Source organism: Opisthorchis viverrini (genome assembly GCF_000715545.1).
Source record: "Opisthorchis viverrini unplaced genomic scaffold opera_v5_2, whole genome shotgun sequence".
In the NCBI taxonomy this organism is placed as follows: domain Eukaryota; kingdom Metazoa; phylum Platyhelminthes; class Trematoda; order Opisthorchiida; family Opisthorchiidae; genus Opisthorchis; species Opisthorchis viverrini.
In genome coordinates this window covers 2785319-2812370 of record NW_008751658.1, presented here as the reverse complement: position 1 = coordinate 2812370, position 27052 = coordinate 2785319, and the positions used below count along the sequence as shown (strand labels likewise).

General features: G+C 44.4%; 1 protein-coding gene across 1 annotated transcript; it reads left to right on the top strand.

The window, feature by feature from the left end:
• Nucleotides 1-518: 518 nt before the first annotated feature.
• Nucleotides 519-27052, top strand: T265_00217 (hypothetical protein; the record flags this gene model as incomplete). The annotated part of the gene is made up of 11 exons (XM_009163925.1): nt 519-985; nt 3487-4008; nt 5945-6331; nt 8073-8621; nt 11548-11820; nt 12459-12716; nt 18583-19000; nt 19868-20331; nt 21337-21549; nt 24227-24605; nt 26879-27052. The coding sequence occupies 11 exons, from the start codon at nt 539-541 to the stop codon at nt 26992-26994; spliced, it is 4026 nt and encodes a 1341-aa protein (XP_009162189.1).

The window sequence follows — 27052 nt, the reverse complement described above, 5'->3', positions numbered from 1 at the left end:
TGTGAAGTCATTATCGGTTGCTCAACAGCTCTCTCTTTTGAAGCAGTTGTTGTCACAAGCTGAAGTCGCGGACCGGCGTATTTCTGGCTGCACCCGAAGTGATGGACTGTGTGAAACTGATGGCGGACCAGATAGGCCGCATAGCAGTACTCTGCTGTTCGGTACCGATGGCGAACCCAATACACCCTATAGAAAATCAAAGATACTGAATGCGCTGTCCATGCAGATCGCCGCCGGATTAAAGTTTAATCTGAATTTGTTCAGTGTAACCTATGAAATCCCAGTCCGTCTTCTCGCTCGGTTGTACCGAATCCTGGTCACTACGACAGCTAAGAATTCCCCCGTACTTCAACCTTTGTTCGACCATGCAGAAGATAAAGAGAATATCTTCGTTGTGAATCCGTACGCTCGCTTCACATGGAACAAACTCCACCCGACTACAATTTATGCCTTGGTTTCGTATCATATCTGGTGTCTTCAGGTTCGTTATCATGCATAATAATCGCAGTTTGCCATCTAGGTGTCGCTGATATCAAGCATGCTTCCCCAGCCATTCAGAAATCTCACACCAATTGTGGCTGGTTTGACTGAAATACCCGACCTTGCTTTCTTCACCGACAACCGTGTTGAAGTTGGAGTTATACTAGGACGATCAGAGGAATCCGTATCACAGCTAAGTCAGGTTCTCAGTCAACTGGATTTGCTGAAATTCGCTCGACCCCATTCATCGGCTTTTCCTTTGGTTGGTCCGGGCTTACCTCCAGCACTGGGGGCCCCAGCCTACATGGATGTGGACGATGCAACCAAACACGAAAGTGATCAAGTGAACTCAAACATTTCAATTCGAGATGCAGAGGTATTATCGACCGAGTTTATTTCCTGCTCGTTGAACTTTGTTTTGGGCCGTTACGCATTCCAGAAGCAACATTTCGAGGAAGCTGAAGAGAAATTCGGTGTAGCACTATCAACCATGCTCAAGGCGCAGGTATGCATTCTTTGCTGTCTTTCACAACGGCACTCCTATTTTGTTCTGTATCATTGTGCAGAAATGCGCAAGTGGTATAAACCTTGGTCCAATTCATTTTGTCAGTTTATATGGTCACTAAGTGCAAATTGTGGCAACGTAAAAATTCTTGCTTGGGTGCGTAAGAACAGGACAACTTCTATCTAAATTTTATTGACGTATAGATGTGTTATCCGTTTCAGTACCCTTCATGGGTGAGACTGACCATTAAGGGTTTTTGAGGCCTCTGATTCAGTTCGTGTAACATCTTACCTCAAGCTGAATTTTTTATCATAAGTACTGGATGCAGTCTGGAATTTGGTATTCAAACTTCATTGTATCTTTTCGTTCAGAGAGATACTTTCCTAGAGGGGTACCGAAGAGTGGTTGCCATAGGACAGTTAGGGTTCCATATTCAATAACTGTTAGTATAAAGAGCCAATAGACACGATCTTTTAGGTTTACGACATCGTTCCCTCGTTTTAACTCACGCCTTGCCCAATGGTTGTCCAGTGTATCTCAACTGAGAGGGCCCCCAATCTACTCCATCAGGGACTTGAAATGCTCCTTGTCTACAAATACTATCTCTTATTTCCAAGTGTGTGGCTTTCGGTTCCTGGTTAACATGTATTTGATTCGTCAGTTTTGTCAGATTTTATGGGTGATCTACCCTTGGTTGTGTGTAATCAAGATCAAGTATGATTCCCGTAAATGTGCTACCTCCCACAGAACAGACTGAGTAATGTAACACTAGTATGTGTGGTCTGTTGGGTTCCAAGTCAGTTGAAAACAGCTGCGGTAATCCTATTTCTTAGACTTTGCAATGCATTTAGAGCGTCGCACATCCGTTTATGCTGCTCTTTGCTGCCAGTAAAAGAAGTATAAAGGCCATTCTTCATCTTCCATATACCCACTGAACTTCCTTCTCACGCCCACAGACTTATCAGCACACTCGTCGCTAGCAGTATTTTCCTTTTTGACCGATTCTTGGATTAGCTTGTGGCACTGAATTATTACTTTGCTGTTATTACTCGATGCCTAGCTCCTTAGGACCGGTGGCTGCGTTCTGTTGGGAGCCTTCAGGTGGCTATCATCTTCTTGATGCCATGGAACAGTCAAGTGGATCAAGTGATTGGTACCAAAGGCTAAAAAAACTGCTGGTGACTTACTTCCGATCACAATGTGCGTACCTGGGCAGCTGGAACAAAGGTGTCCACTTCTTAAAAGCGTCAAACAACCATGTATAGCCTATTATTATTTGGTACCACAGGACCCCCATGGGGTAGCTTCATACAACAACACGCAAGTGATAAAAACGTTTTATCCGCGCTAGGAAAAAGCTCCGGCTTTGCTTGCTTCGGAAAGTTATCCACTTAAATTCCGAAGAGTTAAATGTCTGCTTCTACTCTTCTTATATGTTTTATGCCACTTTCGACGTCTCAGTTTATGCAAATAGAATAGTGAAATTTGGTTGTGAAAAGTCTGGAAAACAGTTGGTGGACTTTTCCGAAACGTTAACTTCTCGACTGGTTGCAAGCGTTTTCAAATGATGAGATGTGTGAATCGAGGGAGCAAACTTTCCTCATTTTGAAGAAATTCTTCATATAAGTGATGTTATGAATCTTGACTAAGCTGTCCATTGAGGCCTGGGCTGATGAAAGCCCTGGTGGTTTTTCCGGCTTTCTGACTACATGACCTGTATCTCTAAGTCATAAGTAAATGCAGTACTTACGGTCAATTTTGTGCCCAGTCTATCACCTTTGAATGTCATGAACAACCGTCACGTTCATGTGAACTGATTGCGTCCGTAGCGGTGTGTGCGACTCCGGAGTGGATGACTCTGTCAAAATACCGATTATTTCCCTATTCATATGTGGAAGAATTTACGTAGTTTTGTCTCATATCTGTTGAGTATAATCACATCGCCAGACTGTGGGTTAATTTTGGATGTCTAAACATTAAGCATCAGCAAAAGTGTTACCTTTGGCCTCGTATGACAATAGCCGCCTTTGTCTTCTGCTGAAGTGATCGGCTGTTGCAATTGCTGGTGAAACTGTTTCCCGTCTTTTTGACTTTCACGACGGACTCATCGAAATTTAACTCCGGTGAACTTTTCAGTGGCTAAATTGCCAGTGTTTTCAGCGCACCAACAATGGATTTTTGCTTTTAAGCGTTGTTTATTGAACTACATACTGGTGAAATGTTTTTCGTGACCAATGGGTCGCCCATCATTGTTCTTTCAGTGGTACCAGTAGGTGAACAAAGAAACAACAGTCAAGTAATTTTGACGATCATAAGGACAACATGATCGACCACTGAATTCGACCACTCTGACATCTGCATGCTCATGTTACTTCGGTCGAATTGATTTATTGATTGTTTTACATTTGGCTGCTGAGGTCCTGACGGGATCAGCCGTGGTTTCGGTTCGTATGGCAAAAGTATTTGTTCAACTTCTTAAATCTCATTTTTTTCCCGCGCAGCTTACCTATACGGAGGAAGTGGGTGTGACACCGAGTTTACTGGAAGTATACCTCAAAGCTTGTCAGTCTACAAAAGTTGACCGTCCTCTCCCCGTTGCATTAGCTGCTGGTGCATACCCATCCCACTTTGTTCAATCATTTTGTGTCCGATTTGAAAGCAGTGTCTTAGAGCAAAAGGAAACAGGTGAATCATTTTGGCGAGAATCGCTTAGTCGTTCTGGATTGGTGGAATCTAGCTACCTGAAGCTAATTACACCGGAAGATATTTCTGTTGAAGACCACCTTGTGCAAGTTCTGATGGAGGATGTGCATTCAGAAGACAAAGGGTCAAAACAGCTGATCGTGCCGATCGACCAAAGCTTAAGGGAGCGACTGGCACAATTATGTTCTTTATACACGGTCTCCTGGTCGAGCCGCCCAGTGCCCAGTACACTTCGCCCGACAAAGCTACCAAAATTGGAGAGGACGCTGGTTACTGACGAAGCGGGGAAGTTTGAATCGTGCCAACAATTATTCACCAAGGTTAGTTGGCATCCGATGGATCACGACGGGTGATACTGTCGGCTTTGCGGTTTACCCCTGAGTTTCTTTACATTACAGCCTTGTTTTAGAGGCGGCATTATGACAGTTATCTCACTATAAAAAGGTGCTTAGTTATTTCAGCCTTAACGGATCTTAGAGGAGTGTCGTTGCAGATCAGCTGCGGGTCTATGGAGTTCAGACACAATAATTTGATGGCGTGCAACATCGCCTCCTCAGACCTAGAATTAGCATTTGACCCTATCAATCACATGGATTTGTGGCAATATCTCTGGTCCAATTATGCGAATCAGCTCTACGAATTACTTTCATTTGCTGGATTTTAACAGTCATAGGTGCGAGAGTATTTTGAGTGGATGTACCTACGTAGGCAAGATAGTGTTTATTAAGGTCTCATTTCGGCATATTCCTTGTCAAACTTGATAGTCAGAATAACATGTGCGTGACCTTGAATGTATTTCACGGAAAGGCCCCGAGGGTGTCAAGCGTAACGACAAAATCGCACTTTTTAATTTAGAGTCCATTCAGATACAAAACACAGTTAGCTCACGGTGCCTTCAAACCGTTGAGTACCGGGTTTGTTGGATGTGGCATTAAATTTCTTATCATAACCCCTTGGCACTAGAAATGGCCAATAATTTGGTTTATCTGTGTACTTATGTTGCCAGACGCGTTCGTTAGTGTCGCTGTAGCACGTTCTATTTCCATGTGACCTAATCAACTTCGGCAGCGAGAATAATGACTTATTCAATACGGGTAGCGTATACAACGATTTATTGAGTATAGCGCTGCTTTTTGGTTGTCAAGCCTGGTCACTGCGCCTGAACCACTGCATACGCTTCTTTGGAGCATACTGTCTATTATGCTGAGCAATTTGCAGGGTGGAGACGTCGACTGGTTAAATCCGCCGCGTTCGCAACGGCTGCTTCTCTCAATCCGAACATTTAGGCGGGACACCAATGGTTACCAGCATTGACAATTTGGAGAAATCGAGTCGGCCCAAGTAAGGCAGATTGGACGCCAATAGACTAATTCGATTACTGTTCCAAGTGCGTGGCTATCGTCCATAATAATTCTTTCTCTCTCTTTGGTGAGCTAAAATTCAGCGTCTTGTACCAGCGTAGTCATGAAAACCGGTAGTTAGACGAAAAACTGGAACTAAACTGAATGACTTCGGGTGACTGATTACTTCACCCACTGTTGCATTTTGAAAGTTCCAGAGGTTGAATGATGGATGAGCGGGTAACGATGTAGGTATTCGTTTTCTGGGATAGCGGTAATTGTCACGGCTACCAAATCGGTGAAACTACCCAACCAGCATCACTCTTGTAACCGATCAGTTGCTCGTAACCCTTATCCCACTCCCCGTCGATTTCATTATTATTACGTTTGGATATTCTTCCTTGGTTTTATACGCCATAAAAGACCTCATGTTATTGCATCCCAAGATACATCATACGTTTACTCTATTCATTGTTGAACTGAAAGCTCCCTCGCTCTTCAGGTCGTTCCACGTGTGTTCTGCCTCTAATATAACGTTCATCGCTTATCTGTAGCACCCCTTCGGTGCATAGCTGCTGTGCCATACACGAGTGCTGTGATACCATCAGGTTTCCCAAGCTTTTGACAGGAGCAGTCGATGGCAAAGGTCGGGTCCGAGTCACAGACCTTCCGGTCAGTAAGTTCGTGACTAAACCACTGAGTTATCTGTAGCTCAAAACATACTGAAACAGCATCGCTTGGAGTGTGTCCATAGCTTCTACCATGAGGTGACTGCAGTTATATTCACACTCGAATCCTATTTAAACGTCGCTCTGCACAGTGACAACACCTGCGTGCATCGATAATAGCTTTGGTTGTTTCTGACGGAATGTTCCGTCTTTTGCGTTTCATAACCTCAGAATGCATCCTTTTTCAGGTTCTTGTATGCAACACTGTTGAGCGTCTAGTGTCCGGCTTTTTCACCGCTCCCGCTCAACTTGCGATTCTCCTATTTACGACACCTACAACGTCTTCGCTATCGAACGGTCACAATGACGGGCACTCGCTTCCTCAAATCGACCCTCAATTGGGACGTGACTTTTTGTTAGATTGTCTGGCCTGCTTCTTGCGGGTTGCTATAAACAGATCTACCTCCTGGGCTAGGCGTCAGTGCGAATTTGTATATCAGTTCATCACCTACTTGGTCCAGCAAGGAATTAACTGGCTAGGTGGCGGCTTGACAACGCAGGCACGTGAATCTGCTCTATCCACAATGCAATCCAATTTCACTGGTTTCTTAACTGCGCTGGTTTCACATTGTCTAGTGAGTGTCGCGTTATTGCGTTATTGTGTATGGTTTTGCCTTCTTAGCCGATTTTCATCGTGCCATCACTCCTTTCAGTTACCGCATTTGCTGTTAGGAAACTCATCTTTTTTCTCGCTATACGATGGAAGTAACCTCCGTCGCGAGGTAACCAGAATTCTACTTTCTCTCCACGCGCACTGCAGAGAGATTCTTTCGCAGTGCACTGAGTCTGTGTAAGCCTTGTTTTTTGTTTTCATTTTCCATGTGATGTATGCCTCACCCACAGAGCGGTAATGAAACGTTTGTGGAGACGGATTGTGGTTCTAGCTAACGTTTCTAGGAAGGATAATTTTACGATGATTTTTAAGCATCCTCACTGAGGATGCTTCCTCATTGAGGAAGCGTGCATCGACTGCTGCACAGTCCAGTCACCGAAATGTATTTACTTTGGCACCTCAGGAACCGTTCTGTCAGTTTGAATGGCAACGTACCTTAATGTGGACAAACAGTGTGGAATAGACGTATTTCCACAAGTGTTATTATCCATAGTTATCCAACAGTATTTTCCTTTAACCGTGTTTCAAGCAAAAGCAGTTTGTGGTACCCTAACTAAAGAGCAAAGAAAAACCCATAGCTACCAAAGTTTTGTTTCTGTGAGAATGTTGAGCGAGTCGAGATAATGAAAACGTCCGTTTGGTAGCTGATGTGCTCATGTATTAAAGTCGCACTTTTAAGCAATGATAGTCGCTTAAATATCCAGTGTATGGTTTTCTTCGGGAGTACGCCTGTCTGTTAGTTCCAAAAAGTATAAAATAGGCAATAGGCTGCCGATCTGTTTTAACCAAGTGCTACATAATGTCATGTCACGGGTGCCACTTCGATGTATTGAATATCGCTCCAACTGAAACTGAGGCCGCTTTTGTGCACCATATTCAGCTGGTGAATAGCATAATCGAGCGATCCAGTCGGGTTTATCAACAACAGCACCTTAATTAGCAAATGAATGTTTAGCTCCAACTACTTCCAATTCGGTGTCCAAGTATGGAATGAGATTGATGGAAGCGTGGGAACTTCGTCTATCTGACGGAACTTAGAAGGGAAGAAGCCGATACTGGATGGCCGATATATATGTATATAAATATATTCACTAACCCTATACGGTAAACTTGCTAAATGCAACCACCCATCATACTGAATTGTTCCAGGACCGTCGGCTGGTATCCTTTCACCGGCCACTTAAGCTTGCTGGCTGGTGAAAACAAGCAACTATTGTATTCACACGTATCTGGGTTGGCTTTTGAAGCAAGGTCATTCAACAGCTTAACGATCTGACACACTACATGCACATTGTGAATCGCTGAACATGGTACAAAGTTTGAATACCTGTCTGCAACTACCTTCGTTTTACTTGATAATAATGCGTCGCCCTAATTCTTGCACTGTCTTGTTGATCTTGGTATACTTAGTTCTCTCCTAGTTACATTTTCTTAGCGGTGATCAGTTTTCTTAGCCTCCAGCTGGGCCAGCAACACCAAGTGATCAACCCGGTAATAAGTACACTCTCGCCATTCTGAGGGTGACCAGAAATATGGTGATTTCTATAGAAAAGTATCAGTCAGATTAGTTAACGTTTGTTTGATGTCTTCAAGTGGCCTTTTTAGTGAGGGAAGCTTTACTCCGGAGAGACCTATAAAACCGTTATTTCTATGGATTTGCTACATAAATAGACTTTCATGGCTCCCATCTTTTTCCCACCAAGTTCACCCTTTTACCAACTGACTGCCGAGAATTCGTACAGTCCCTAGCGCGAAGTCCCTCCTTCATGTTCGACGACTCCACGAAAGATTCAGTCCGACGATTGGGTGTCGATACAAATCTCTGGGGGCTGAATGGTCTGGCCCGAGCGTTGGAATGTCGCCCTTCGGGATCATCTGAACCCGGCGAGAGGCGAGACGGCAAATGGACAAGCAATGATCCTCCTGACAGTCATTTCAAATCCACGCTAGACGTTGATATGCGTAATCCGAATACTTCAGCCTTTACCAACCCACCCTCTGCTACTAACCGGATATCTTCTGACCGGGAACGGGACATATTTTGCGATTCCACACCCAGCATGCATAGTTCCTTTGAAGTCAGTATGCTTCTAGCTAGTTACTCGCCAAACGATGTTAACACAAATGTACGGCGACTCCTAAAATCAATGCCCGCTTGGGCTATTTTGGAACTCAACGCTGCTTGGCTACCAGCACTTCGGCAGCTGATTGGTTTGGAACTGTTTTCCGGCCCTTCTTTCACCGGAATATTGGTAAGTTCTATATCTTCAACTGTTACCTGATTGGTAGAATAAATCAGATTTCAACATAATTGACCAATACTGAGCACCATCTCAAAGGTGCAGTAAGTGACCTTGTTTGCTTTGTACTCTCGTTCCCGAAAGGCGTGCACCCCACTGTCTTTTCGCGACCTATTTACCTCGGAAAATTGCCAATGGACATTTGGCTGGGGTTACATCCTAAGGTGTACCCCTTCCTGGCCTGCGCATTTACCATCGTTGAATAACTATATTTCTTGTGTCGCCTGCTATCCAGATCCAACCGCAGAGATGCAGTGAACCTCCTCGACAAAAAAAGCAAAGCTTTTTTTTTAAAATTAGGAATTGTCTGTTCTACAGATTTCCGCGAATAAACGGGATAACCTCACGACAAAGATCAGTCTGATGTGCTGACATGTTTTTGTCGGTCCCGACAAGTTCAAATTCACGATCATCATTCTTATGAAACAGAGAGGGCCATTGGTGTTCTCCTTACCTTCACAACTATCAACCATACTTTTTCTCCCGAGAAGCCTCAGTGGTTGAAGCGCGAACCTACTGACCGGAAGGTCCGTTGTTCAGACCCGACCCCGGCATCTCGATTGCCCCTGTCCAAGCTTGAGCAATCTGGTAGTACCTCATCCCTCGTGCTTCCTTCACGTGAGACGGCACCTAGACACTACAGCTGAACGATTACTATACTACTGCGACGGTGCAATGGAGTTTCAGATGGTCTTTCTTTCGAGGTGGCTTCGCAATGTAGTACCCCATCTCTATCACTGGATAAATTTCTGAGAATAAAAAGAAGCTTCGCTTAATTCGAGGAGGGAGGATTCGTAAACTGGACAACCGCAATATCATAGTTTTTTCCCTTGGGCAAACACCAGCCTTGATGGACCTATCGTATTCTAATGGTCTCCCCATTCCTCACTCTAGACGAGTGATGTGTGGGTATGTCCACCCGAGGTTATTAAAATATCTCCAACCTGTTTCAAACAATGGGTTTCGATTGTTAATGGCTTTCTCTGTGAACCTTACAGTTTTGTTCTAAAGTTTCCTCAGCAATCAGGGTGACATCAGTGCGTCGTAGTACAGACTACCGTGAAAGGCGAGTTCTCGAGAACAAAACGGGGCTTCGCTGTAGCTCAGGATGTCATAAACATACCTTCACTTTGAGGAAGTTCATTTAGCAGTGCCACTCCTTCAGGCGGCTTCCATTTGTCATTTCCGTTGGTCTGGAGGCTACTGTTTACTTTGTAGAGCATAATCGACGATATCTTTTCTCTTATGAGGACCACCACTTCTGCGAGTTGATATGGGTCTATAGTGAGCTTTCGTCACGTCCAGTGGTTAATACAGGATCGTCGCCTATCATACTCTTCAGTTTTTATTGGCATGTTATTTGAAACTTTTGTCTCTTCCTGAAACCTCTACCTTGAAAATGCTCCCAGACCTTCATCCACGAATATCAAGTACAAGGACGCTAGTGCTACCTCCCACTCTCTCTCTATTTGATTTCGATCATTTAGAAATGCAAATGGCCTTCTGAAAAATGAATTCTTCCAAATAGAGTAGCTAGTCTATAGGTTATACCAGTTTGGTCGTGCAGTCCGCATGTCGCAGAACCGTCTTCAGTGGTGAATTCGCTTCAAATCATGGTTTTATGGCAGTGAAGCATCGGTGTTGGACACTGATGTCATGCCGTCTATGGTGATGATGATGATGAATTGGTTTTATTTTGGTGTGGACTTCGGAAAATGCGACACTCTCTGATTCAGGAGTGCTTGGGGTGGCTCAGGTGTGAGGATACGAACATACTTACTGGATAGTCCGTGGTTCGAATCCAGCTCCTGTATCTCGACTGCTCCTATTTAGGCTTCGCAAACTTCTCAGTATCTCATGCTCTGTGCTCTTTCCGGCAGTATAGCAGCTATGCACCGAAATGCTGTCAGGGCTGAGCGATTATTTTTTGTTTCTTCATCGGTTTATGTACTGGGCCTTGAGTAACAAGCAGTTGTACTTCTGGTAACGATGCTTAACAAACATCGGAGACAGAACCTTGAGTATCAGCCTTATCCGGTTAATTGGTATCCACTCTCGGAGTACGAGTGACCGCAAGTTCGTAAGCTGGACCCCATCTGGGATCGTGTGGACTATTTATAAACCCGCTGCGAACCGGACGAAATAAGACCTGAATTTGACCGGAAGAACTCACGATGAACTACTGGCGTTTGAAGAAGTTTTGATACCCAGATTTGGCAGCTATATTGGGTTTCTTAGGTGAGAACATAAGATGTGCATACAGTCTTGTAAATCTATTCAATTTCCGTTGACGTATGAAATGGGTGGTCACAGTCACCGTCGCCCACATCTATACCGCTTATGGTTGTGTTGTCAAGATGCCATTAACCTACATGGTTATTACGTTTGTGAACAGCTCAGTGTTAGTGAAAGTACTTAACCCTTGGTTAGGCGACGTCAGTAGCCCTCCGTTCTTATCCAAGTGAAAGACATCAACTTGCAGCAATGCCTTCTGTCCATGTAGGTCGCGCGAACTACCAGTCGATTGATTTTCGCAACTTAGCTTCTCACTGGCTAGTAGGCATCAGCTCGGTAGTGTGGAAAGGACAATGCCATTTTATGATTCTTTCGTTAGGTAAAGATGTCTTCTTACGCCTTGTATGCGTTTCAGAGAAAATAGCTCGCGCTCAACGGTCCCTAAGTGTCCATTGGCACGGTTTGGATAAACATTGGTATTCGGAAGCTCTAGCGTGTTGAATATTGGACCACACCACGTGTTGGTTATACTTTGAAAATTCGAGATTCATCCCTAAGATTTCATCTGAAAGGTGTTTACAGTTTCGGTTTTACGGAGTTTGGTACGGCGGTTGAGCTGTTTATTTTACTATCTGTCATGCAGGACGAGAATGTCATTGACATCTTATTGACACATGAACCACATGTAGCCACCTTATTGGTTGCTATGGTTCAGCTTGCCATGGCTTCAGTTGCTCTGCAGTTGCAAACGACGACCGAGTTGGCGCATGCTCGTTCCTTGCTGCTGGCTGCTATGAATGGACTTGCCAGTCTCACAGCTGTCTATTGCACTCCGTGTCATCTGGGCCGCCTCACCGACGCATTCCAATGGCTACGTGCTGCAGTTCAACACGAGCTTTTTCTCAGTGAACTACTGGTGAGCAATAGTTAATCATGCTTCTAATGTAACCGAACCCGCAGCAGTTGCTATTATCAAGGCGAAGATGCATGGTTTTTATGCAACTACCGTTAGACATGACTCTCTTTGTACGAACTACTTCGCTCGAATATTTTTGGTTTTAAGTTGCTCTACAGGTATAGTAATTTTACCGGCAAGCGGCGGATCGGCGCACACTCATTAGTACTCACAAGTAGAATTGATCTGCTGGTTGCCATTTTGCACGTTTTCTGTAGTCCGTTGATGCTTCGGCCTATGTTTCCCCGACTGTGTGTAAGAGCTCACGTTTTTGTCCTTTTGGGTTTGGTACAACCTGCCTCTCTTGTAAAGCGATTCGGACGAGCCTTGAGCTTCGGGCTTACAGCAGTGACGCCCGACCGACCATCTTTTTGACCTCCTGTAATCTCCGAAAGTAATATATGGATAATGTCTAGTTTGTCAATAGGTTAACAGCGGATGAACTTAAATTGATTGACTGTAGCATCCATACACGTTATGTTTGCCGCCTTTCACTCCTCTCCCAATAGATCAGTTAGTCGTATATCCAGACTTCCCTGTTGACATTAACTTGCAGTATAAACAAAACCCTTTATTTCGTTCTCGTTTTCTTCACACAGGAAGTATTTTTAGCACCAGCTCATACGACCTCCGTTCCTAACCGAGACGTACAGGAGGGGAACGCATCCAGTCAAAATCAGTCAATAAGGCGTTATCATTGGAGTGATCTATCTCGCAGAGCCAAAGTTTGTCTATACCATGCAGCCGGTTTACACCAAAATGCCGCAGAATTGGAGAATAAGATGTCTGCCACTACTCTGTTCGCCGTCTCTCCTCCTTTAGTTATCTCCGCTGCCTGTTTTCTATTAATGAATCATGTAAGTAGTGGTCAATCTTGAATTTCATAGTTCTTGGACATCCTGGCAGTGTCATGAAATTTACTTGTGGCTGTGTGGGAGTGATACCCACGCTGTTATTTGCTCAGACCGCAGCTGTTTAAGCCTTTGGAAGCTTAGTCATATCTATGACTGGATTCAATTGTTATTTCTTTTTTCCTGTGTTTTGCGATGGTCCATAACATATCACTTCATGCGCCCTTTGTGACAGGCTATTTTGTTACATTCAAATGATTTCTGCGCACGGGAGCGCTGTAAGTGCTCCCAGGATAACCTGGTTGCTTCAAGGGTTTAATGGAAACCCGGTTATTCGTAAGCAGGTTCCCGTAACAAGATCGCTAGGGTGAAAAAGGGGCTATCCTTTCTTATACATTAATAGGAAAAATTTTATGTCAGCAACGTATGTGAACAAAATGGTAAGTCAAATCGACTTTCAATGAACCAGTCAAATCCCTGATTACTTCCTTTCCGAACTGAGTACGGCGGACATGGAAAAGGCTGCTTACTACAAATTGTCGACTCAACTTAAATGGTCAGTCAGCTTGCTTTTAAGTTGAATCAGTCCAACGTCCCAACCACTAAGGCTTATCTTGTTAATGGAGCCGAAGCCACCATAACCAGATTTTGTTATTTTTTGAAAAAGGTAGCCAATGATGGTCAAAACTGAGGATTTTCAGGTACGCAGTTAACCGTTGGTTTGTGCAGGGCTGAACAGTTTGGCTACAAACGTTATATCAACAATCGAGGTGACATTTTCAGTTGGTTGACGCTGGAAGTGCCACTCTCAACGGTATACATTCCAAGTTCATATCAAGGATAACACTGATCGAAACGGAAGATGCGGACTCTTCCTGACGAGCGCCACTAGTTGTGGGTAAACTTTTCAACACTTTCTTACAAACTCGTACAAATTTTAAGAGCACTGCTCTCTGTCTAAGTGTATGTAGGAGTAGTTATCACATCCATATATTTGAAACCTGGTTGAAGTCGAAGAAGAAAGGATTGTTGTCGTCGGTATGCATGACGTTGCTCAAACATTTGACGTAATATGAATATGTAATCAACTCAGTCCCGACTCAGTTCCAATTGATGCTCTTGGATGTGGGTGTCGCACTGCCAACTTCTGCGTTACTGCAGAAGTGAGGCGCATACCTCATGGTTAGGGTAATTGCTTCGGACACCCTTTTGGATGAAGAAGCAATGAGCGAGTCGCCATCATCTCCAAATGGTGATGTTGGAATCTCATTTAGCCCAGCAGTCTGGTGACCTTGCAACGCAGAAAGGTAACCTAGGGGAGGATCTAGCCTGACCAACGACGGTCCAAAGTAATGACAGTTACAGGCGTGAAAGGTCCACTAAACTGTTGTTAGGAATGTTCTGCACAGTAGTTTAAGCGGTGGCTCTTATAATACATTCGGTTGTCCACAATATCTTTGATTAACTCAGTACCAGGCGGTCTCCAGGGTTCAGTTTCACAAAGTAGCTGGAACTGCTTCTGCGCATTCCCGACTGCACTGGTGTGCTGTGGTTCCTGATCCCAGCACGCTTCTCTGGTCATGCACAGTTTCTTTTAAGTTGGAGCTTAACTGTCCACCTGAATCATTCTCTTAGTCCTAGTAAATGCATCTTCCCCTGTCAAGGAGTGGCCGGATCCATTCTGAGATCCGAAATGACTCTAGTAGAGTGGTCGTGTATGTCTGGTTTCAATAGCTGTCGTCGTATTTCGAGAAGGCTTGTAGAGTATTGCTTGGTAAGCTTTGGTATGGCTCACAAAATCCCTCTGCTAATAGTCGAGGAGTTTATTTATTGGGTTTCCTGGGGAAATTTAATCAATACTCACGCTGACTAACAGCATGATCTGAATCAATAACTTAAAGGAACGGCAATTCATTCACAGTCGTTTTGAGCGATGGGCCGAACACTTCGAAGAAAAGAACAACACTTCGAAAAAAATATTTATCGCGATATATCGAATATCGTAGCGACTGAAACATGAGGCGGCCTGGTTCAGCACATTCAGTTGCCTGGAAGCATCGAAACCGAGAGATTCAGCTGGGTTCCAGGTGGGTCTCTCCAAAAACCAAATTAGTTTGCGAATGAGTGTATTTCGCTAACTTCGAAGAACGGTTCAGCTGGTGTTTTTCAACAAAACCTAGGGAGCCTGAATGGAACTCGGCAGCAGCCGGCCGTCAACGACAGAAATCCAGCGTGTGATATCAATTCGTCGCGACCAGGTGCCTGATCCTGATAGTCTGCACCCCATATTCTTAAAGAAAGGTGGTCGGGTCCTGGTCAGCAGCCTAACGATCATACGGCAGAAGATTTAGAATTAAGACAGAGTGCCAGTGGAATGTAGCACCTCGACCGTCATCCAACTCTTAAAAAGGGGCGCAGGAACGTCATAGAGGAGTCATCGTGCCATCATTCTGCTGGCTGTGACATTCGAGGCGCTCTCTAGCATTATTTCACACTGGTTTGTCGATTATCGGGAGAGACAGATTTGTGAGAATTCAGATGAGTTCCACCCTGGCTGAGGATGAATCTTCCATATCGTTACCTTGAGACGTGCTCTTCGACGGCGCCACTCGTTTTAACGTCCCACTTTGTAAACCTGAAAGCTACTTTCAGTCTGTCGATCGTTAGAAAGTTTGGTGGTGTCTGGCCTTCAAGGGTCTCTCGACTTTTTATCCCTTGTGAGGGCTGTTAATGCGAATTCCTGTGGGCGTTTAAGAACACACGGGAAGCGTTCGCCTGGGCTAATCATATCCAGTGGTGTAAGACAAGACTTCCCTTTCTCGCTTGTTTTTTTCGAATTTGTTACTCATGCGTTAATTGAAATTTGTCCGCCTGCCTCTGAAACCCTGGGGATTCGAAATGTCCATGGGACGTTCGCTCACAGATGATACCGCCGTCTTTGGTGCACATGCTTCAAAGATGCAACCCATTCTAACTTACCCAAATAATTCAGCCGCACGGTTGTGTATCCGCTTCACCTTTGAAAATGGAAAGTCCGACGTGGCCTGAAAGTAACTTTGTTTATGTATGCAGTGGTCGCATATGAACCAAGTTACCGCCAAGGCTCCCAAATTTAGGCAAAAGGATTTAGTTCTTGAGCCAAGGCTTTTGGTCCAAGTTTTCTCCGCAGGCTTTCAGTGGTTAGCGTGAGATCACCAGAGTAGTCTGACTTTTGAGGAGCGAGAAGTCACGTGTTCCGACCTCAAATTTGGATTGTCAGGAGATTGTTTGCCAGATCGCTATCCATTTCTCAAACTGACAGGGGGAACAATGTATGTTCACCGACTTTCTGAAGATCCTACTCTTTGTGGTGGTCTTGATACCTTTAAAAAGTGCAGATAGATGGAACAAAAAATTTATAGTGAGATGGGTCGGAAGGAAGTAATCAAAACATTTTCTAGAACAGATTTATTATTTCTGCGTGAACTATAATTCAAAATTGCACCTTGTGTGTCTTGAGGGCGTTGTCTAATTCCTTTATTGGATACTTTGAATAAGCAAACGGCTGGATATTGGTCGAAGCTTCCGTAGGACCGTGCAACCGATCTCACTGTGCATAATAGTGATTGGTGTTTTGTGTGCATTGTTTGGCGAGCATCACATGTAGGTTTTCATTGGATGTGTACTGGTGTTATGTGATGTGATCACAGTGGTTGTGCAATGAGCATCCGTTTGGATCAGGTGACGTCTTGTGGATCACGTCTGAGTGAAGTGAAATTATCTGTCTGCCCCACACTAGCAATCGTATTCTGTAGGCTCCTGACCGAGACCGCACCACATTTCACCAAGATTGGCGTTTGCCTTCGTAGTCTAACAGTGGTTCCGACCCAGTCGAAACTAAAAAAAAGTCTACAAGTGACATACCATACTCAGTTTTCGTATTAGCAGCACTGAAGCCATTGCTTTCCAATGGCTTCGAATTCAGCAAACGGTCAAGATTTTCTTTGTTTGCTGGTAATACTACAATAACGGTTGGTTTTGGTGCCCTCTGAAGCATTCCAATTCAATACAGCCGTGTGACCGATAAACTGTTTGTGCGGAGTAATCATCAAACGTCTTCGGCACTTGGTGTACATTATCTCAGTATATACTACTTTTACCTTTCCAGTTGCACAGCATCGAGTATGGCTGCCTAACTAAACGGTCCTTGAGACGAATCTCTTTAGCTTGTAGAGATTTGGGGACTGGGGTCTCGGATAGATGTGTTATGGAAAAACTATCAGATAGTCAGTGGTGATTCTATTACTCTGGACCTCTCGATTCTTTCGAGCGTTGTGAGACGTGCATGGGGGGCACCAGAGCCAGTGTAACGAAATGGGTGTTTACGCGGCAGCAAATATAATCCGATTTATTTAGGTGTTACTGGCTGACCGAATGAGATTTTCCAGTTTTTGTCGTAAATTAAACGCTAGTATACAGAAATAGGCGCTTCCTGATCAAGGATGATCGTCATTCTGTCGCCTTTCGAGGCTAGCCAACCACCAGAGTTCAGTCTTTAATTTTTTCGAATGTTGTTTTCTCAAATCTATTTCGTAGTGTATGCAATGAGCACAAATTCTGCTGCAGTGACTCCTCAGAAGAGCCTTTCCACAGTAATATCCCCCGTCAGCCACAAATTAGTAGTCACTTATCTCCAGAAGAGATCGAATAACCGCTTTTTTGTCGTTGTTATAGGAGTGCTACAGGTCTTTCAACTTCATACCTTAGGTCGCTTGCGTTTCTGGAGACACTTATCTCTCCACGAATTGCCACCCAACATCGTGCATTAGAGGGGGCCTGTTTATAGCTGCTCAGCGGTTAACCATTTTGTTTGATACTTGGGATCATCATCATCGACAGCATGACATCAGCGTTCAACACCGATGCTTCGTTATCGCCTGGTACACATGCGCCGAATGTCACCAGGAAATGACAGAAATGCTATCAAGCACGTACGAGCTGTGAACACGAATCGTGTGCTTCCCACAATTCCCATTCTCTCATACTCGTTTCACTAGCCCACCGTTACTTTCGATTACTTGTCCGTACTCTTCTCCCGTGCCCGTTTAACTCACGCGGGGGGGCGCCGTAAATTTTTGTGTCATGGCATGACGAGGCTTACAGGTTATTCCGCATACTCAACCCAAGTTTAACACCTAACACGGTTTATAACCTTTCAACAATTTCTTGGTACTTACCTGCTTAATTACCGTTATACTTCTACGGTCACCTTCGAGTTCATTAGAGAAACAAGATCGAGTGAGCAACAGAGACACCCTCTACGCAAATCCAAACTTTCGCGGGTTATTCGAATTCCTGTCAAGTTCGCGAACCAAAATCATCTCTTTTTCACAGCCCCTGTCTTTCTTTCCGCGCCTATTTCGTTCACAGTGGCATATTATTATTATTCAGTTACTGCTTGGCTTCTCGGAAGATGGGTAGATATCACAACACCTTCTCAATCGAAAAAAAAGAACTGATCGTGACGTGTGCTGTTGATGTGTCTCTTAAATCTCTTTGTCCTTAAAGAAATTGAATTGTTTTTGTATGAACTGTTGTTTGGAAGTTGGACACCTCAGGATTAAGCAATTTTTGTTCGTTCGAAGCGTAGTGGGACCGGCTTCCCAACAGAGCTCCATGGGACTTAGGAGAAGTTACTCTGAAACACTCGTTTATTTAGTCTCACGGTTGCTACAAAACAGTCGCGCGTACCTATCATCGAGAAGTCTTATTGGAATGGTAATACCAACTCTTGGACCCTTCATGTGTGCTGTTTTTACATAAATCTTGGATTTCTTCTGAATTTTTCCCATGCATCTGGAACGCTTTTGCTTGTTTCCACTCTTCCTTCCAGGAACATTATTTTCTGTTACCTCCAGCAAAACACAGCAAATCATCGGGTTCCGGACTACCTAAGGGTCCGTTGTCCGGGCGTGGACCTTACTCAGGTCCGCTTGGATTAATTCGTGCTCTCTTACGCCTGCATCGGACAGCGTCTTCAATGAATGTATCTTGTTCCAGCAGTACTGATTCTGCTTGTGCTGCTGACGTACCCGGTTCCTCAGACTCTACTCGATCAGGTGCTACTGATTGGATCAATGACAGCACAGTGACACCCTCAACTCGGTCCAATCCTGCCAACCGTCCACAAACTCATTCTCTGAAGACCTCCATCAACAACTTATGGAACTTGGTCTTGTTCGGTTGCTTGGTCCCCGAACTGACTGAACAACAGCAACAATCGCAAGATGTTGCGGGTCCTACTGCTTTTGGTGGGTTCGTATAAGATGTTTTCTGCTTTGTATTCGATTTTCGCACTTTTTTTGCGTTTTGCCAAACCGGTCTAGCTGATTGGCAAACACCGGTGCATCGGAGGATTCTTATTGCTTTAATGTCCCACTTTAGCATCTCTTGCTGCATCGTTATGTTTAATGACTAATTCGAAATATACTCTTTCGTCTAGATTTTCGTACGTGGGTTTGGTAGAAATGAGTGCGCCAGTCTTATTTCCATGCCATAGGGATTGGTACTGAACCTAAAAAAATTACGGAGTTGCTTTTTAAGAAAATGTGAACAACCAGGTATGCTGTTGACTGATGTTACTCTCCGGAGGAAAACGTCTGTCTAATAACAATCTTGACAAATGTATTCTGTACCGTATTGCCGTTACATACTTCCGAAATTTCAAGATCTATAACTCCAGTTGATTACGGTAAGATGCCATCTCGTTCAACATTTTCACCGCCATGCTATACTTTTCATGAAGAATTATGCATCAACGGTTTTTTGTGTAGGGCATAAAGAATAGATGCTTAAAAGTCCTCCCCACAAATACAAGATTCCGTGCGACAACTGATCGGACCTCCCGATCAGTTTCACTCCATCACGGCTAGTCAATACCCCCCCCCCCCCGCACTGTAATTCTTTTCAAGGGCACGGCTAACTTGACGATCGGTCAAGTGTTCTTGAGAACCTTTCGTCTGCCAGTAGCTCCCCATCCTTGGTTACGTTAAGCTTGCATTGTTTCTAAAATTATATTGCTAATGATAGATTCTACCGGAACAGGCATTGTCGTTAGTCTTTGGATTTAACTCTACCGGAACATCACCCATGTGTGTTATATTTTGGCTTCCAAACAGATGGCAAAATGGAGCGATCTCAGATTCGAATACCTATCCTTATTCTGATTGCACGAATGCTAGCCTCTTCTGCTCGGTCGGCGAAACCCACGTCAGATAGCAAGTGGAAAGGAGCTGATTTGTCCTCCCGCGCTAACATGAACTTAAATCTGCTGAATCATCTACTTGTCTGCATCGCACACATCACTCATGCTATATGCCCGTCATTTCGTTTGCCACAACCACCTCTCCCTGTGGATGTGGTTGCAACTTATAAGTCAGTTACGGAGTCTCGGGTGACGGCAAATGAGACGAAATCAGAAAATCACAAGCCGGTGGAGGCTGGACGAAAGCGTTCCCGGTGGGACGCTTCACTACAGACTCCGTCAGAACCGGACAAACCTGCGGTTCCTGTGAATTCATCAACCGCCACTTCACTTTTGTTTAGCAGCATATGGCCCAGTGACTCACCAGCTACCGCGCAAGTAAGCTTATTCTCTTTTTTGGATAACGCACGTGAGTCTTACTTTCAACGGACCCTCGGAGGCTGTGAGACTGTTTTATACAATGTAAGGATATTTGCTATATAAAAAAACGGGTTATAAACGTGTTTAGTGTTCATAATCCGCTTGCTGGGTTGCATGCCGATACAGTAATCGCCACCGTTTTGGGGGCTAGGCTACAGCAACATTCTCCGTCAGCCAAGGTTTATTTGAAGCCCTAACTCTTTTCCTCGAAGATAAAAGACAGTCAGGAAGCTGAAAACTCTCTTGCCAGTGTTTCGGGCAACATCTGGCGTGGTGTTCAATCGAGGCGTACCCACTAGAAAATTTCGACTTCTTATGTCAGGTTATAGCAGCACAAATCCATGTCGCCCCGATCACGCGTGATCTACTTCCATCCAGGGCCAGTGTGTTATTGAAATTCAGTGGTACTGCTTCGGATGTTTTTTAGTGAATGTCTTTCGCTTGAACATACGGTAGACATGTCGCTGATCTATCTTAATGGTAGATGTCAAGTACGTCAATCACTAACTACGCTAGGGTATGATGTACACGACATCGTGAATTGGCAGTAAGAAGCTGAATAATATAAAAGCACGATGCATCTAAGATAGCCTGCTCATGTGCTTGTCATCATAGGTCTTGAAGAGTTGGAAGTTACATAAAGGGAACAGAAAGTGGTCGAGAGCCTCGAAGTCTTAAAGTTACAAGGGAGAAGGAGGAAGCAAGTGGATCCTTTGGACCTTTTCGGAACCTGAGTCTAGTTTAACGTCCCAATGGTTAGCGTTCACCTATTACCCGGACGTTCAGCGTCTGTCTACGTCTTCAAACGATTTTTCACTACTACGCAATACGTTACACGCAGTTCGACCCAACTGAGATTTCCTCATTAAGTGGCCTCTAATCTCAGAGCGCACTCTCATTAGCTGCCAGTTTGTTATATCGATTTGGTTCGCAATCCAGCGATTCTGCCAATCCGAATTTCAGTTACCAAATGATGCGGTTCACGGAGTGCTATACGAGCTGCTCTCCTGTGCATTGGCTTGCTGGCCAACCAGGATGGATTGGTTGCATCTCCGGGCCGAGCTGGAATTCGTCAGAAAACAATACCGCGCCGCAATTTCATCATACTTAGAGATATGTGCCATCAGCACCGAGTCTTTCACACGTCCTCTTCCTGGCTTTGTTAAAAATGAAGAGGTAAGATTCTTTTTGGTTTTGTTTGATGTCGAGCAGCGGTAAATGTGAGTGTTGGGCGAGAAGAGTGAGGATTGGGAGGAGGCTTACATCGATCTACTGTTCTGTCATTATCTCGCCGTACTGTACTCCATCCACTGAAACCAAAATAGTTAATCTGTCACGTTTATTTAATGTTTCTTGTATCTGAATGCAGAAGATTCTGGTGAAATTATGGAATGGATTTATGGCTGATTTCTTTTGAACGAATAAGTGATATGACTGGGTTAAGTGAACTATGTAGTCAGTGGACTCCCTATGTTAAAGTGTATGCAGGTCGAGTACAATACCAGAACCATGTCGATCGAGTCGTCAGCATCAAGGTTAACACGCCTCACTGGCACACTGTCACAAGAAACGTATTTTTAATAGCCTGAAAGGACAAAAGGCAAGGAACATACCTGGTTCGCCCTCTACAGGAAGCCTGAGGCAGCCGTACCTTGAGATGGCTCAGTGGTTAGAGCGCCAATTTACTGACCGGAAGGTCCGTGGTTCGAACACGACCTCTGCCTCTCGACTTCTCCTGTCTAGGTTTGGGCAACCTGACAGTATCCCAGCCGTCGTGCGTCCCTGCGGTGAAATGCAAGCTAGGCACCGAAAGGGTTCTATGGCTGAACGATGTTTATGTGTTGTACCTCCAAATATCCACTCAGATTGTCCGGATAGAAGCAACCAACGCGATCGTCATTAAAATCGGTCGGAAGTCGTGTATTTCAGTGTCCCTACTATCCACAGCTATTAGGCGTCACAGGGGATTCCATTCAGGGTGACAGACCGCACCAGCAGTACGGGAACTTCTTAGGTATACCCATCAGGCAAGTCACATTATGGTGTGCACCATTTCGCAGGTAAGGACTGTATCTTTTTTGCAGCACGAACTTTATGCAACCAAAGACCCGTTTCCAAATCACCTTATACCAGCCTACAGTTCTATAAATTAACTCGAAAACCTTCTGTTGTGGTCGCCAATTGTGTATCAACCAGTTTTGTCAGTCACACCGGAATCGAGAAGACAATGACCTTGAGTAAGTTGTACGGGAAGCAACTGAACCCTTTCGTGATACAGACTCAAAGGAACCATAATGAAAAGGAGCGGACAGTCCAACAGGATATCAATGAAGGGCTAAAATGAAGAAAACAAGGTTTCAATCTACAAGATAAATTGTTAGCAAGAGGGATTCTTTCGTTTGGATCTTCCAGACCTTCCAGATCTGCCCACAACCACACCCGCATTAAATTGTTAAGGGATTCTTTCGTTTGGATCTTCCAGACCTTCCAGATCTGCCCACAACCACACCCGCATCCGTGAGCGTACCCAGTAACCCAACCCACTTGAATACTTACCGATAACACAACAGCCGGATGTGATGAAGTGCATAAGTCTAGGTACTTCCGCGGTCAGTATAACTCCTTCTATCTGTCTTGATCCCTATTAGAAGTTGGCTTTTTAAATGTTCCTTACCTCATTATTCCTTTTCTGCAGACCTGCATCGCGCAATTTCCATGTCGTTTACATCAGTACTTGATCTGCTGGATTGTGTAGTATCTGGGTAGACCGACAACCATAGAATATGCGCACCAAGCTCTCCTAGTACATTAAAATTTTCCGGATGTGGATCTTACTTTCATGCTGTCATGATTTGGTATTCAAACACGAAATCCTCGTACGTTCGTCTGATTGTTTTTCCTGAGAATAAAATCGTATGCCCCAGTGTCACACCCATTCTCACGGACAACCTGAAGAACTCTGTCATCGTCGGGATAGCTTTCTCTTGCCTTGTTTTACAGACGTTGCCATGGGAGACGTTTGCTGAAGTTAGCGTCTTCCGTCTCTCTACCGTAGATTCCACCAATTGTGTTTCAGCCATCCTCCCTCCACTGCAAAACCGGGCTGCTGGCCTCTTTCTTCACAAAACAGTCCGCCTCGAAAAGTCACTCATCGTATTTTGAGGATAGGCTGGCTTCTCAGGTGTCTAGGGTTGCAGCTGCGTAATCGTATCGGTCGATGACGAGGCTCTCTCGGATATCGACCTAATGTTCAGCAACTTGGGACATATACTGCAGACTCGGTCATTGAGCATCGGTCTTCATAACAACTATTCAGATTTTTGGCTGACACTGATAATAACGCGAACCTTACCACGGTTTTGGAACAACGGTTCAGGTTACTTCTGTATCGGGGCGATAGGTTTGCTTCCCACGCTGTGGAAACCTCTAGCTCCTCAACTGCAGCTTAACCCGCCATAGAATTTGTGGTTTTTTCAGCATTCTGCTCTTTTCCGGAAGATATCTTATCAGTAGCATTTGTTTACTAGTCCCCCTATTACAACCTTAAGCAAACTGTTTAGAACAAGCTAGAGTTTGGGGATACTGTTGACTGAGTTGTAACAAACAGATGCTAAAATGAAGTGATCCAATTTTGTTCATCCTCCTAAAATAGTACGGACTCTACAAGGTTGTGAGCTGTTCTTGCTTCCATTATGTGTCTTTGTTGCACTGAGAGTGTGCTCTAACATTCTTTCGAACCATGAGGTCAGTGTTCCGAGTCAACTGTTGGGCGTCTTTTCGCTCGTACTACTTGTACACTTCAACGCCAAATCAGTCTAAATGTAAATCACCATCTCTTATCTACGCATTGTAGTTTATTTTTCGAATGGTTCACTCGTGCCTTGCAATCGGTCTCCTTGGAGAAAGTGTCGTATTATGTCAGCTTTGTCCAGACAATCGCATGATAGAATTCGGACTACAGTTGATCGCAGGTATGGTGGATATACCTGCATCGGACCCCGTGAGCAATGCGAACAACGACGGAAATGATGCACCGGCTTCTCACCTTCATCCACATCAGCAGCTGTACCAGAAGCATCGGGCTCGCGGTGCCTGCGGTGGTTTGCTCAATCCCACACCGCTTGATTGTTTGGACAGCTATGCGGACTACATTTGGGATGTCCGTCTCTTGGAAACCTTATCTACAAGCGCACTTGGGCAGGGGGCGTTGGACCTACATGCCAAGTTCAATGGTGAGTGAATGGTGTCCTAATTTTCCACGTTCCATTTCATTCGTACCCTACACCGTATCCTCGGGTTTTACAAAACGGCACACATCCACATCCGCAAAAAACATCTGAGAATGACAATTTAACAGGAGTCCATGAAATACATACATAATATGGCGACTTTTTAACGTTTGTGTACTTTAGATGAAATTTTATCCATGTGAGAGCATTACTCGTTGCACAGGTTTTCTCCATCACAATTCCTCCTCAAGGATACTTCCATAACCAAACAACAAGACTTATCCGGAAAGGCGGTGACCTTATCTCTTTCTAATGATAGCACGGCTTATTAATAGGTATTATCATATGCCCGTATTTAACTATCGTACAGCACAGTACTACTGGTGTTCGATACACGTGACGGGGTCGAACAATAGTCTACCGTTATTTATTTACAAGTAACGTTGTACTCTCGAGAGACCTGTCGGTCGGTTTTGTGTTACTGTTTCCAAACGAATACGCCGGATGGTAGGCTTAGCAACTGACTGAACACCAAAAATGTTCGCGAATGCTGCATTGGTCAGCTGAAATGCTTCGGCTATCCAATAATTGAGCACAGAACTTCAGACAGAAACTTCACGTTACTCGCATTCGCGTCGCCTACTGTTGGTCACATTATTTCTTGTGTAGGCTGAAAATTAGCATTAGAATTCTCTGGTCATACTACCATCAGCAAGGATTACCTCTGTACAGAAACCGTTTTGGTTGTCAACGTTTGCAATCCACACAAAGAAGACAGCCTTCCACAGGAGATCAGTTTCGTCGGTCTATTCAAGGAATATCTTAAAAAGAGATTTCAGTTAAGAGGGACCAAACTAACAACATGTACTTGTGCAGGATTCGAGATTCAAGTGGATTCCGTTAATGTATCATGAACTTTTTACATGGACGGTAAACTGGCCATAGTGGGCGGGCTCATATTTTTTAGAGCCGAGTCATTTGAAAGGCAGTTTTGGATACCTGCGTTGCTTTTTTGTTGTACTTCCGCTAAGTACGCATGTGATTTGTGTTTGATAAACCGCATACAACTGTGGCATAATTTTAAAAGCTGGCAACCGGCGTATTGGACTGTTCGATCCTTATTCAGCTGAAACTATGACTGAATTTCTCACGCAGAAAGTTCTGAGGAAACGACTTGAATGACTTACATTCTATGGTCCCTAATTCGACACGCTTCCGGTACTATCTAGGTCAAACCGAAAGTGACGTGTTTTACCCATATTACATGACTTAACCGTACTGCCTTAGCCCAGTTAGCCGTTTTATCCCTTAAGTCGGCATTTTTGGCACAACAGCCACCAAATATACACTGTTCAACAGGCATCCAAACGTGTCAGGGATTCTACAGCTCCTCGTACATAAAGCGACAATATCCTAGAGATTCGAATCTCCAGTTAACTCCTCCGGAGTATTCAAAAGTTTCTTGCGTTCTTTGCGCTGGCTGAACGAAGAAAACACTCTAGTAATTTGACCTTCGTTCGTTTGGCTATCGGTTTTATGGCTGCCAAATAGGGAACCTACCGATTTTCTTTCGCAGCCAATGGGCTCTTTAGGTGTTTCTCCTGAATAACAACTATCTCCGTCAGTTGCACGTGTATATATCCTGCAAGGGTTTTAGTAGGTTGTGGTCACATCATTGGTTGAACGAAAATGTTGTTGGTTCGGAGAGTTCATACCATATAGCCCCGGAAGTTGTCTGTAGAATGAAATCATGCAACTGCGACTGAAAGCCCCCTTACCTATTCAAGCATTTTTAAATGTTTCAATCGAGCCTGAAGTAGCTCAATTGTTATGGCGCTGATCAGAAGATCCGTGGTTTATCACCATGTCGCACGACTGCTGCTGTCTAGGCTTGAACAAGGTGGTACTCAGCCCTCGTGTTCTCTTTAAGTGGCATGGCAGCTGTGCACCGAAATCATGGTGCAGCTATTTTTTTAACTTATCAGTTACTCAAGTGTTATTGCACTTATTTAAGAAAGGAACACCGAATACCGATGTTCAAACGCGTTGCAGAAGTAGGAGTTCTCTGGTTCCACCACACAGCCCTAACTCCGCTCAAATTACCATCCTTGGCTTTCAGATATTGTCGATGCTTTCTGACCTAACAGGTTGTCAACCATTTCGGTCATCCCAGTTAGTTTTCGTTCTCCCTCAAAGTAACGTATTACTAGACTGTATCTACTAGTTACTATCAGTATCTTTCCAGCATCACTCACTACCTTTGTTTTTGTCCATAGCTTTTCTCTCGGTCCCGGAGCTCAACTGTAACAACCCGCCCCATGTACTCTCCGAAACCGCGGATGCACGAGCTTTGGAATTTCTTGCAATGATGGCAGACAAGCATATGACCTGAGGTTTTGTTAGTTTTGTACAGGTAATTTTCACACTTACTGTATATAGCAGAATGCGTG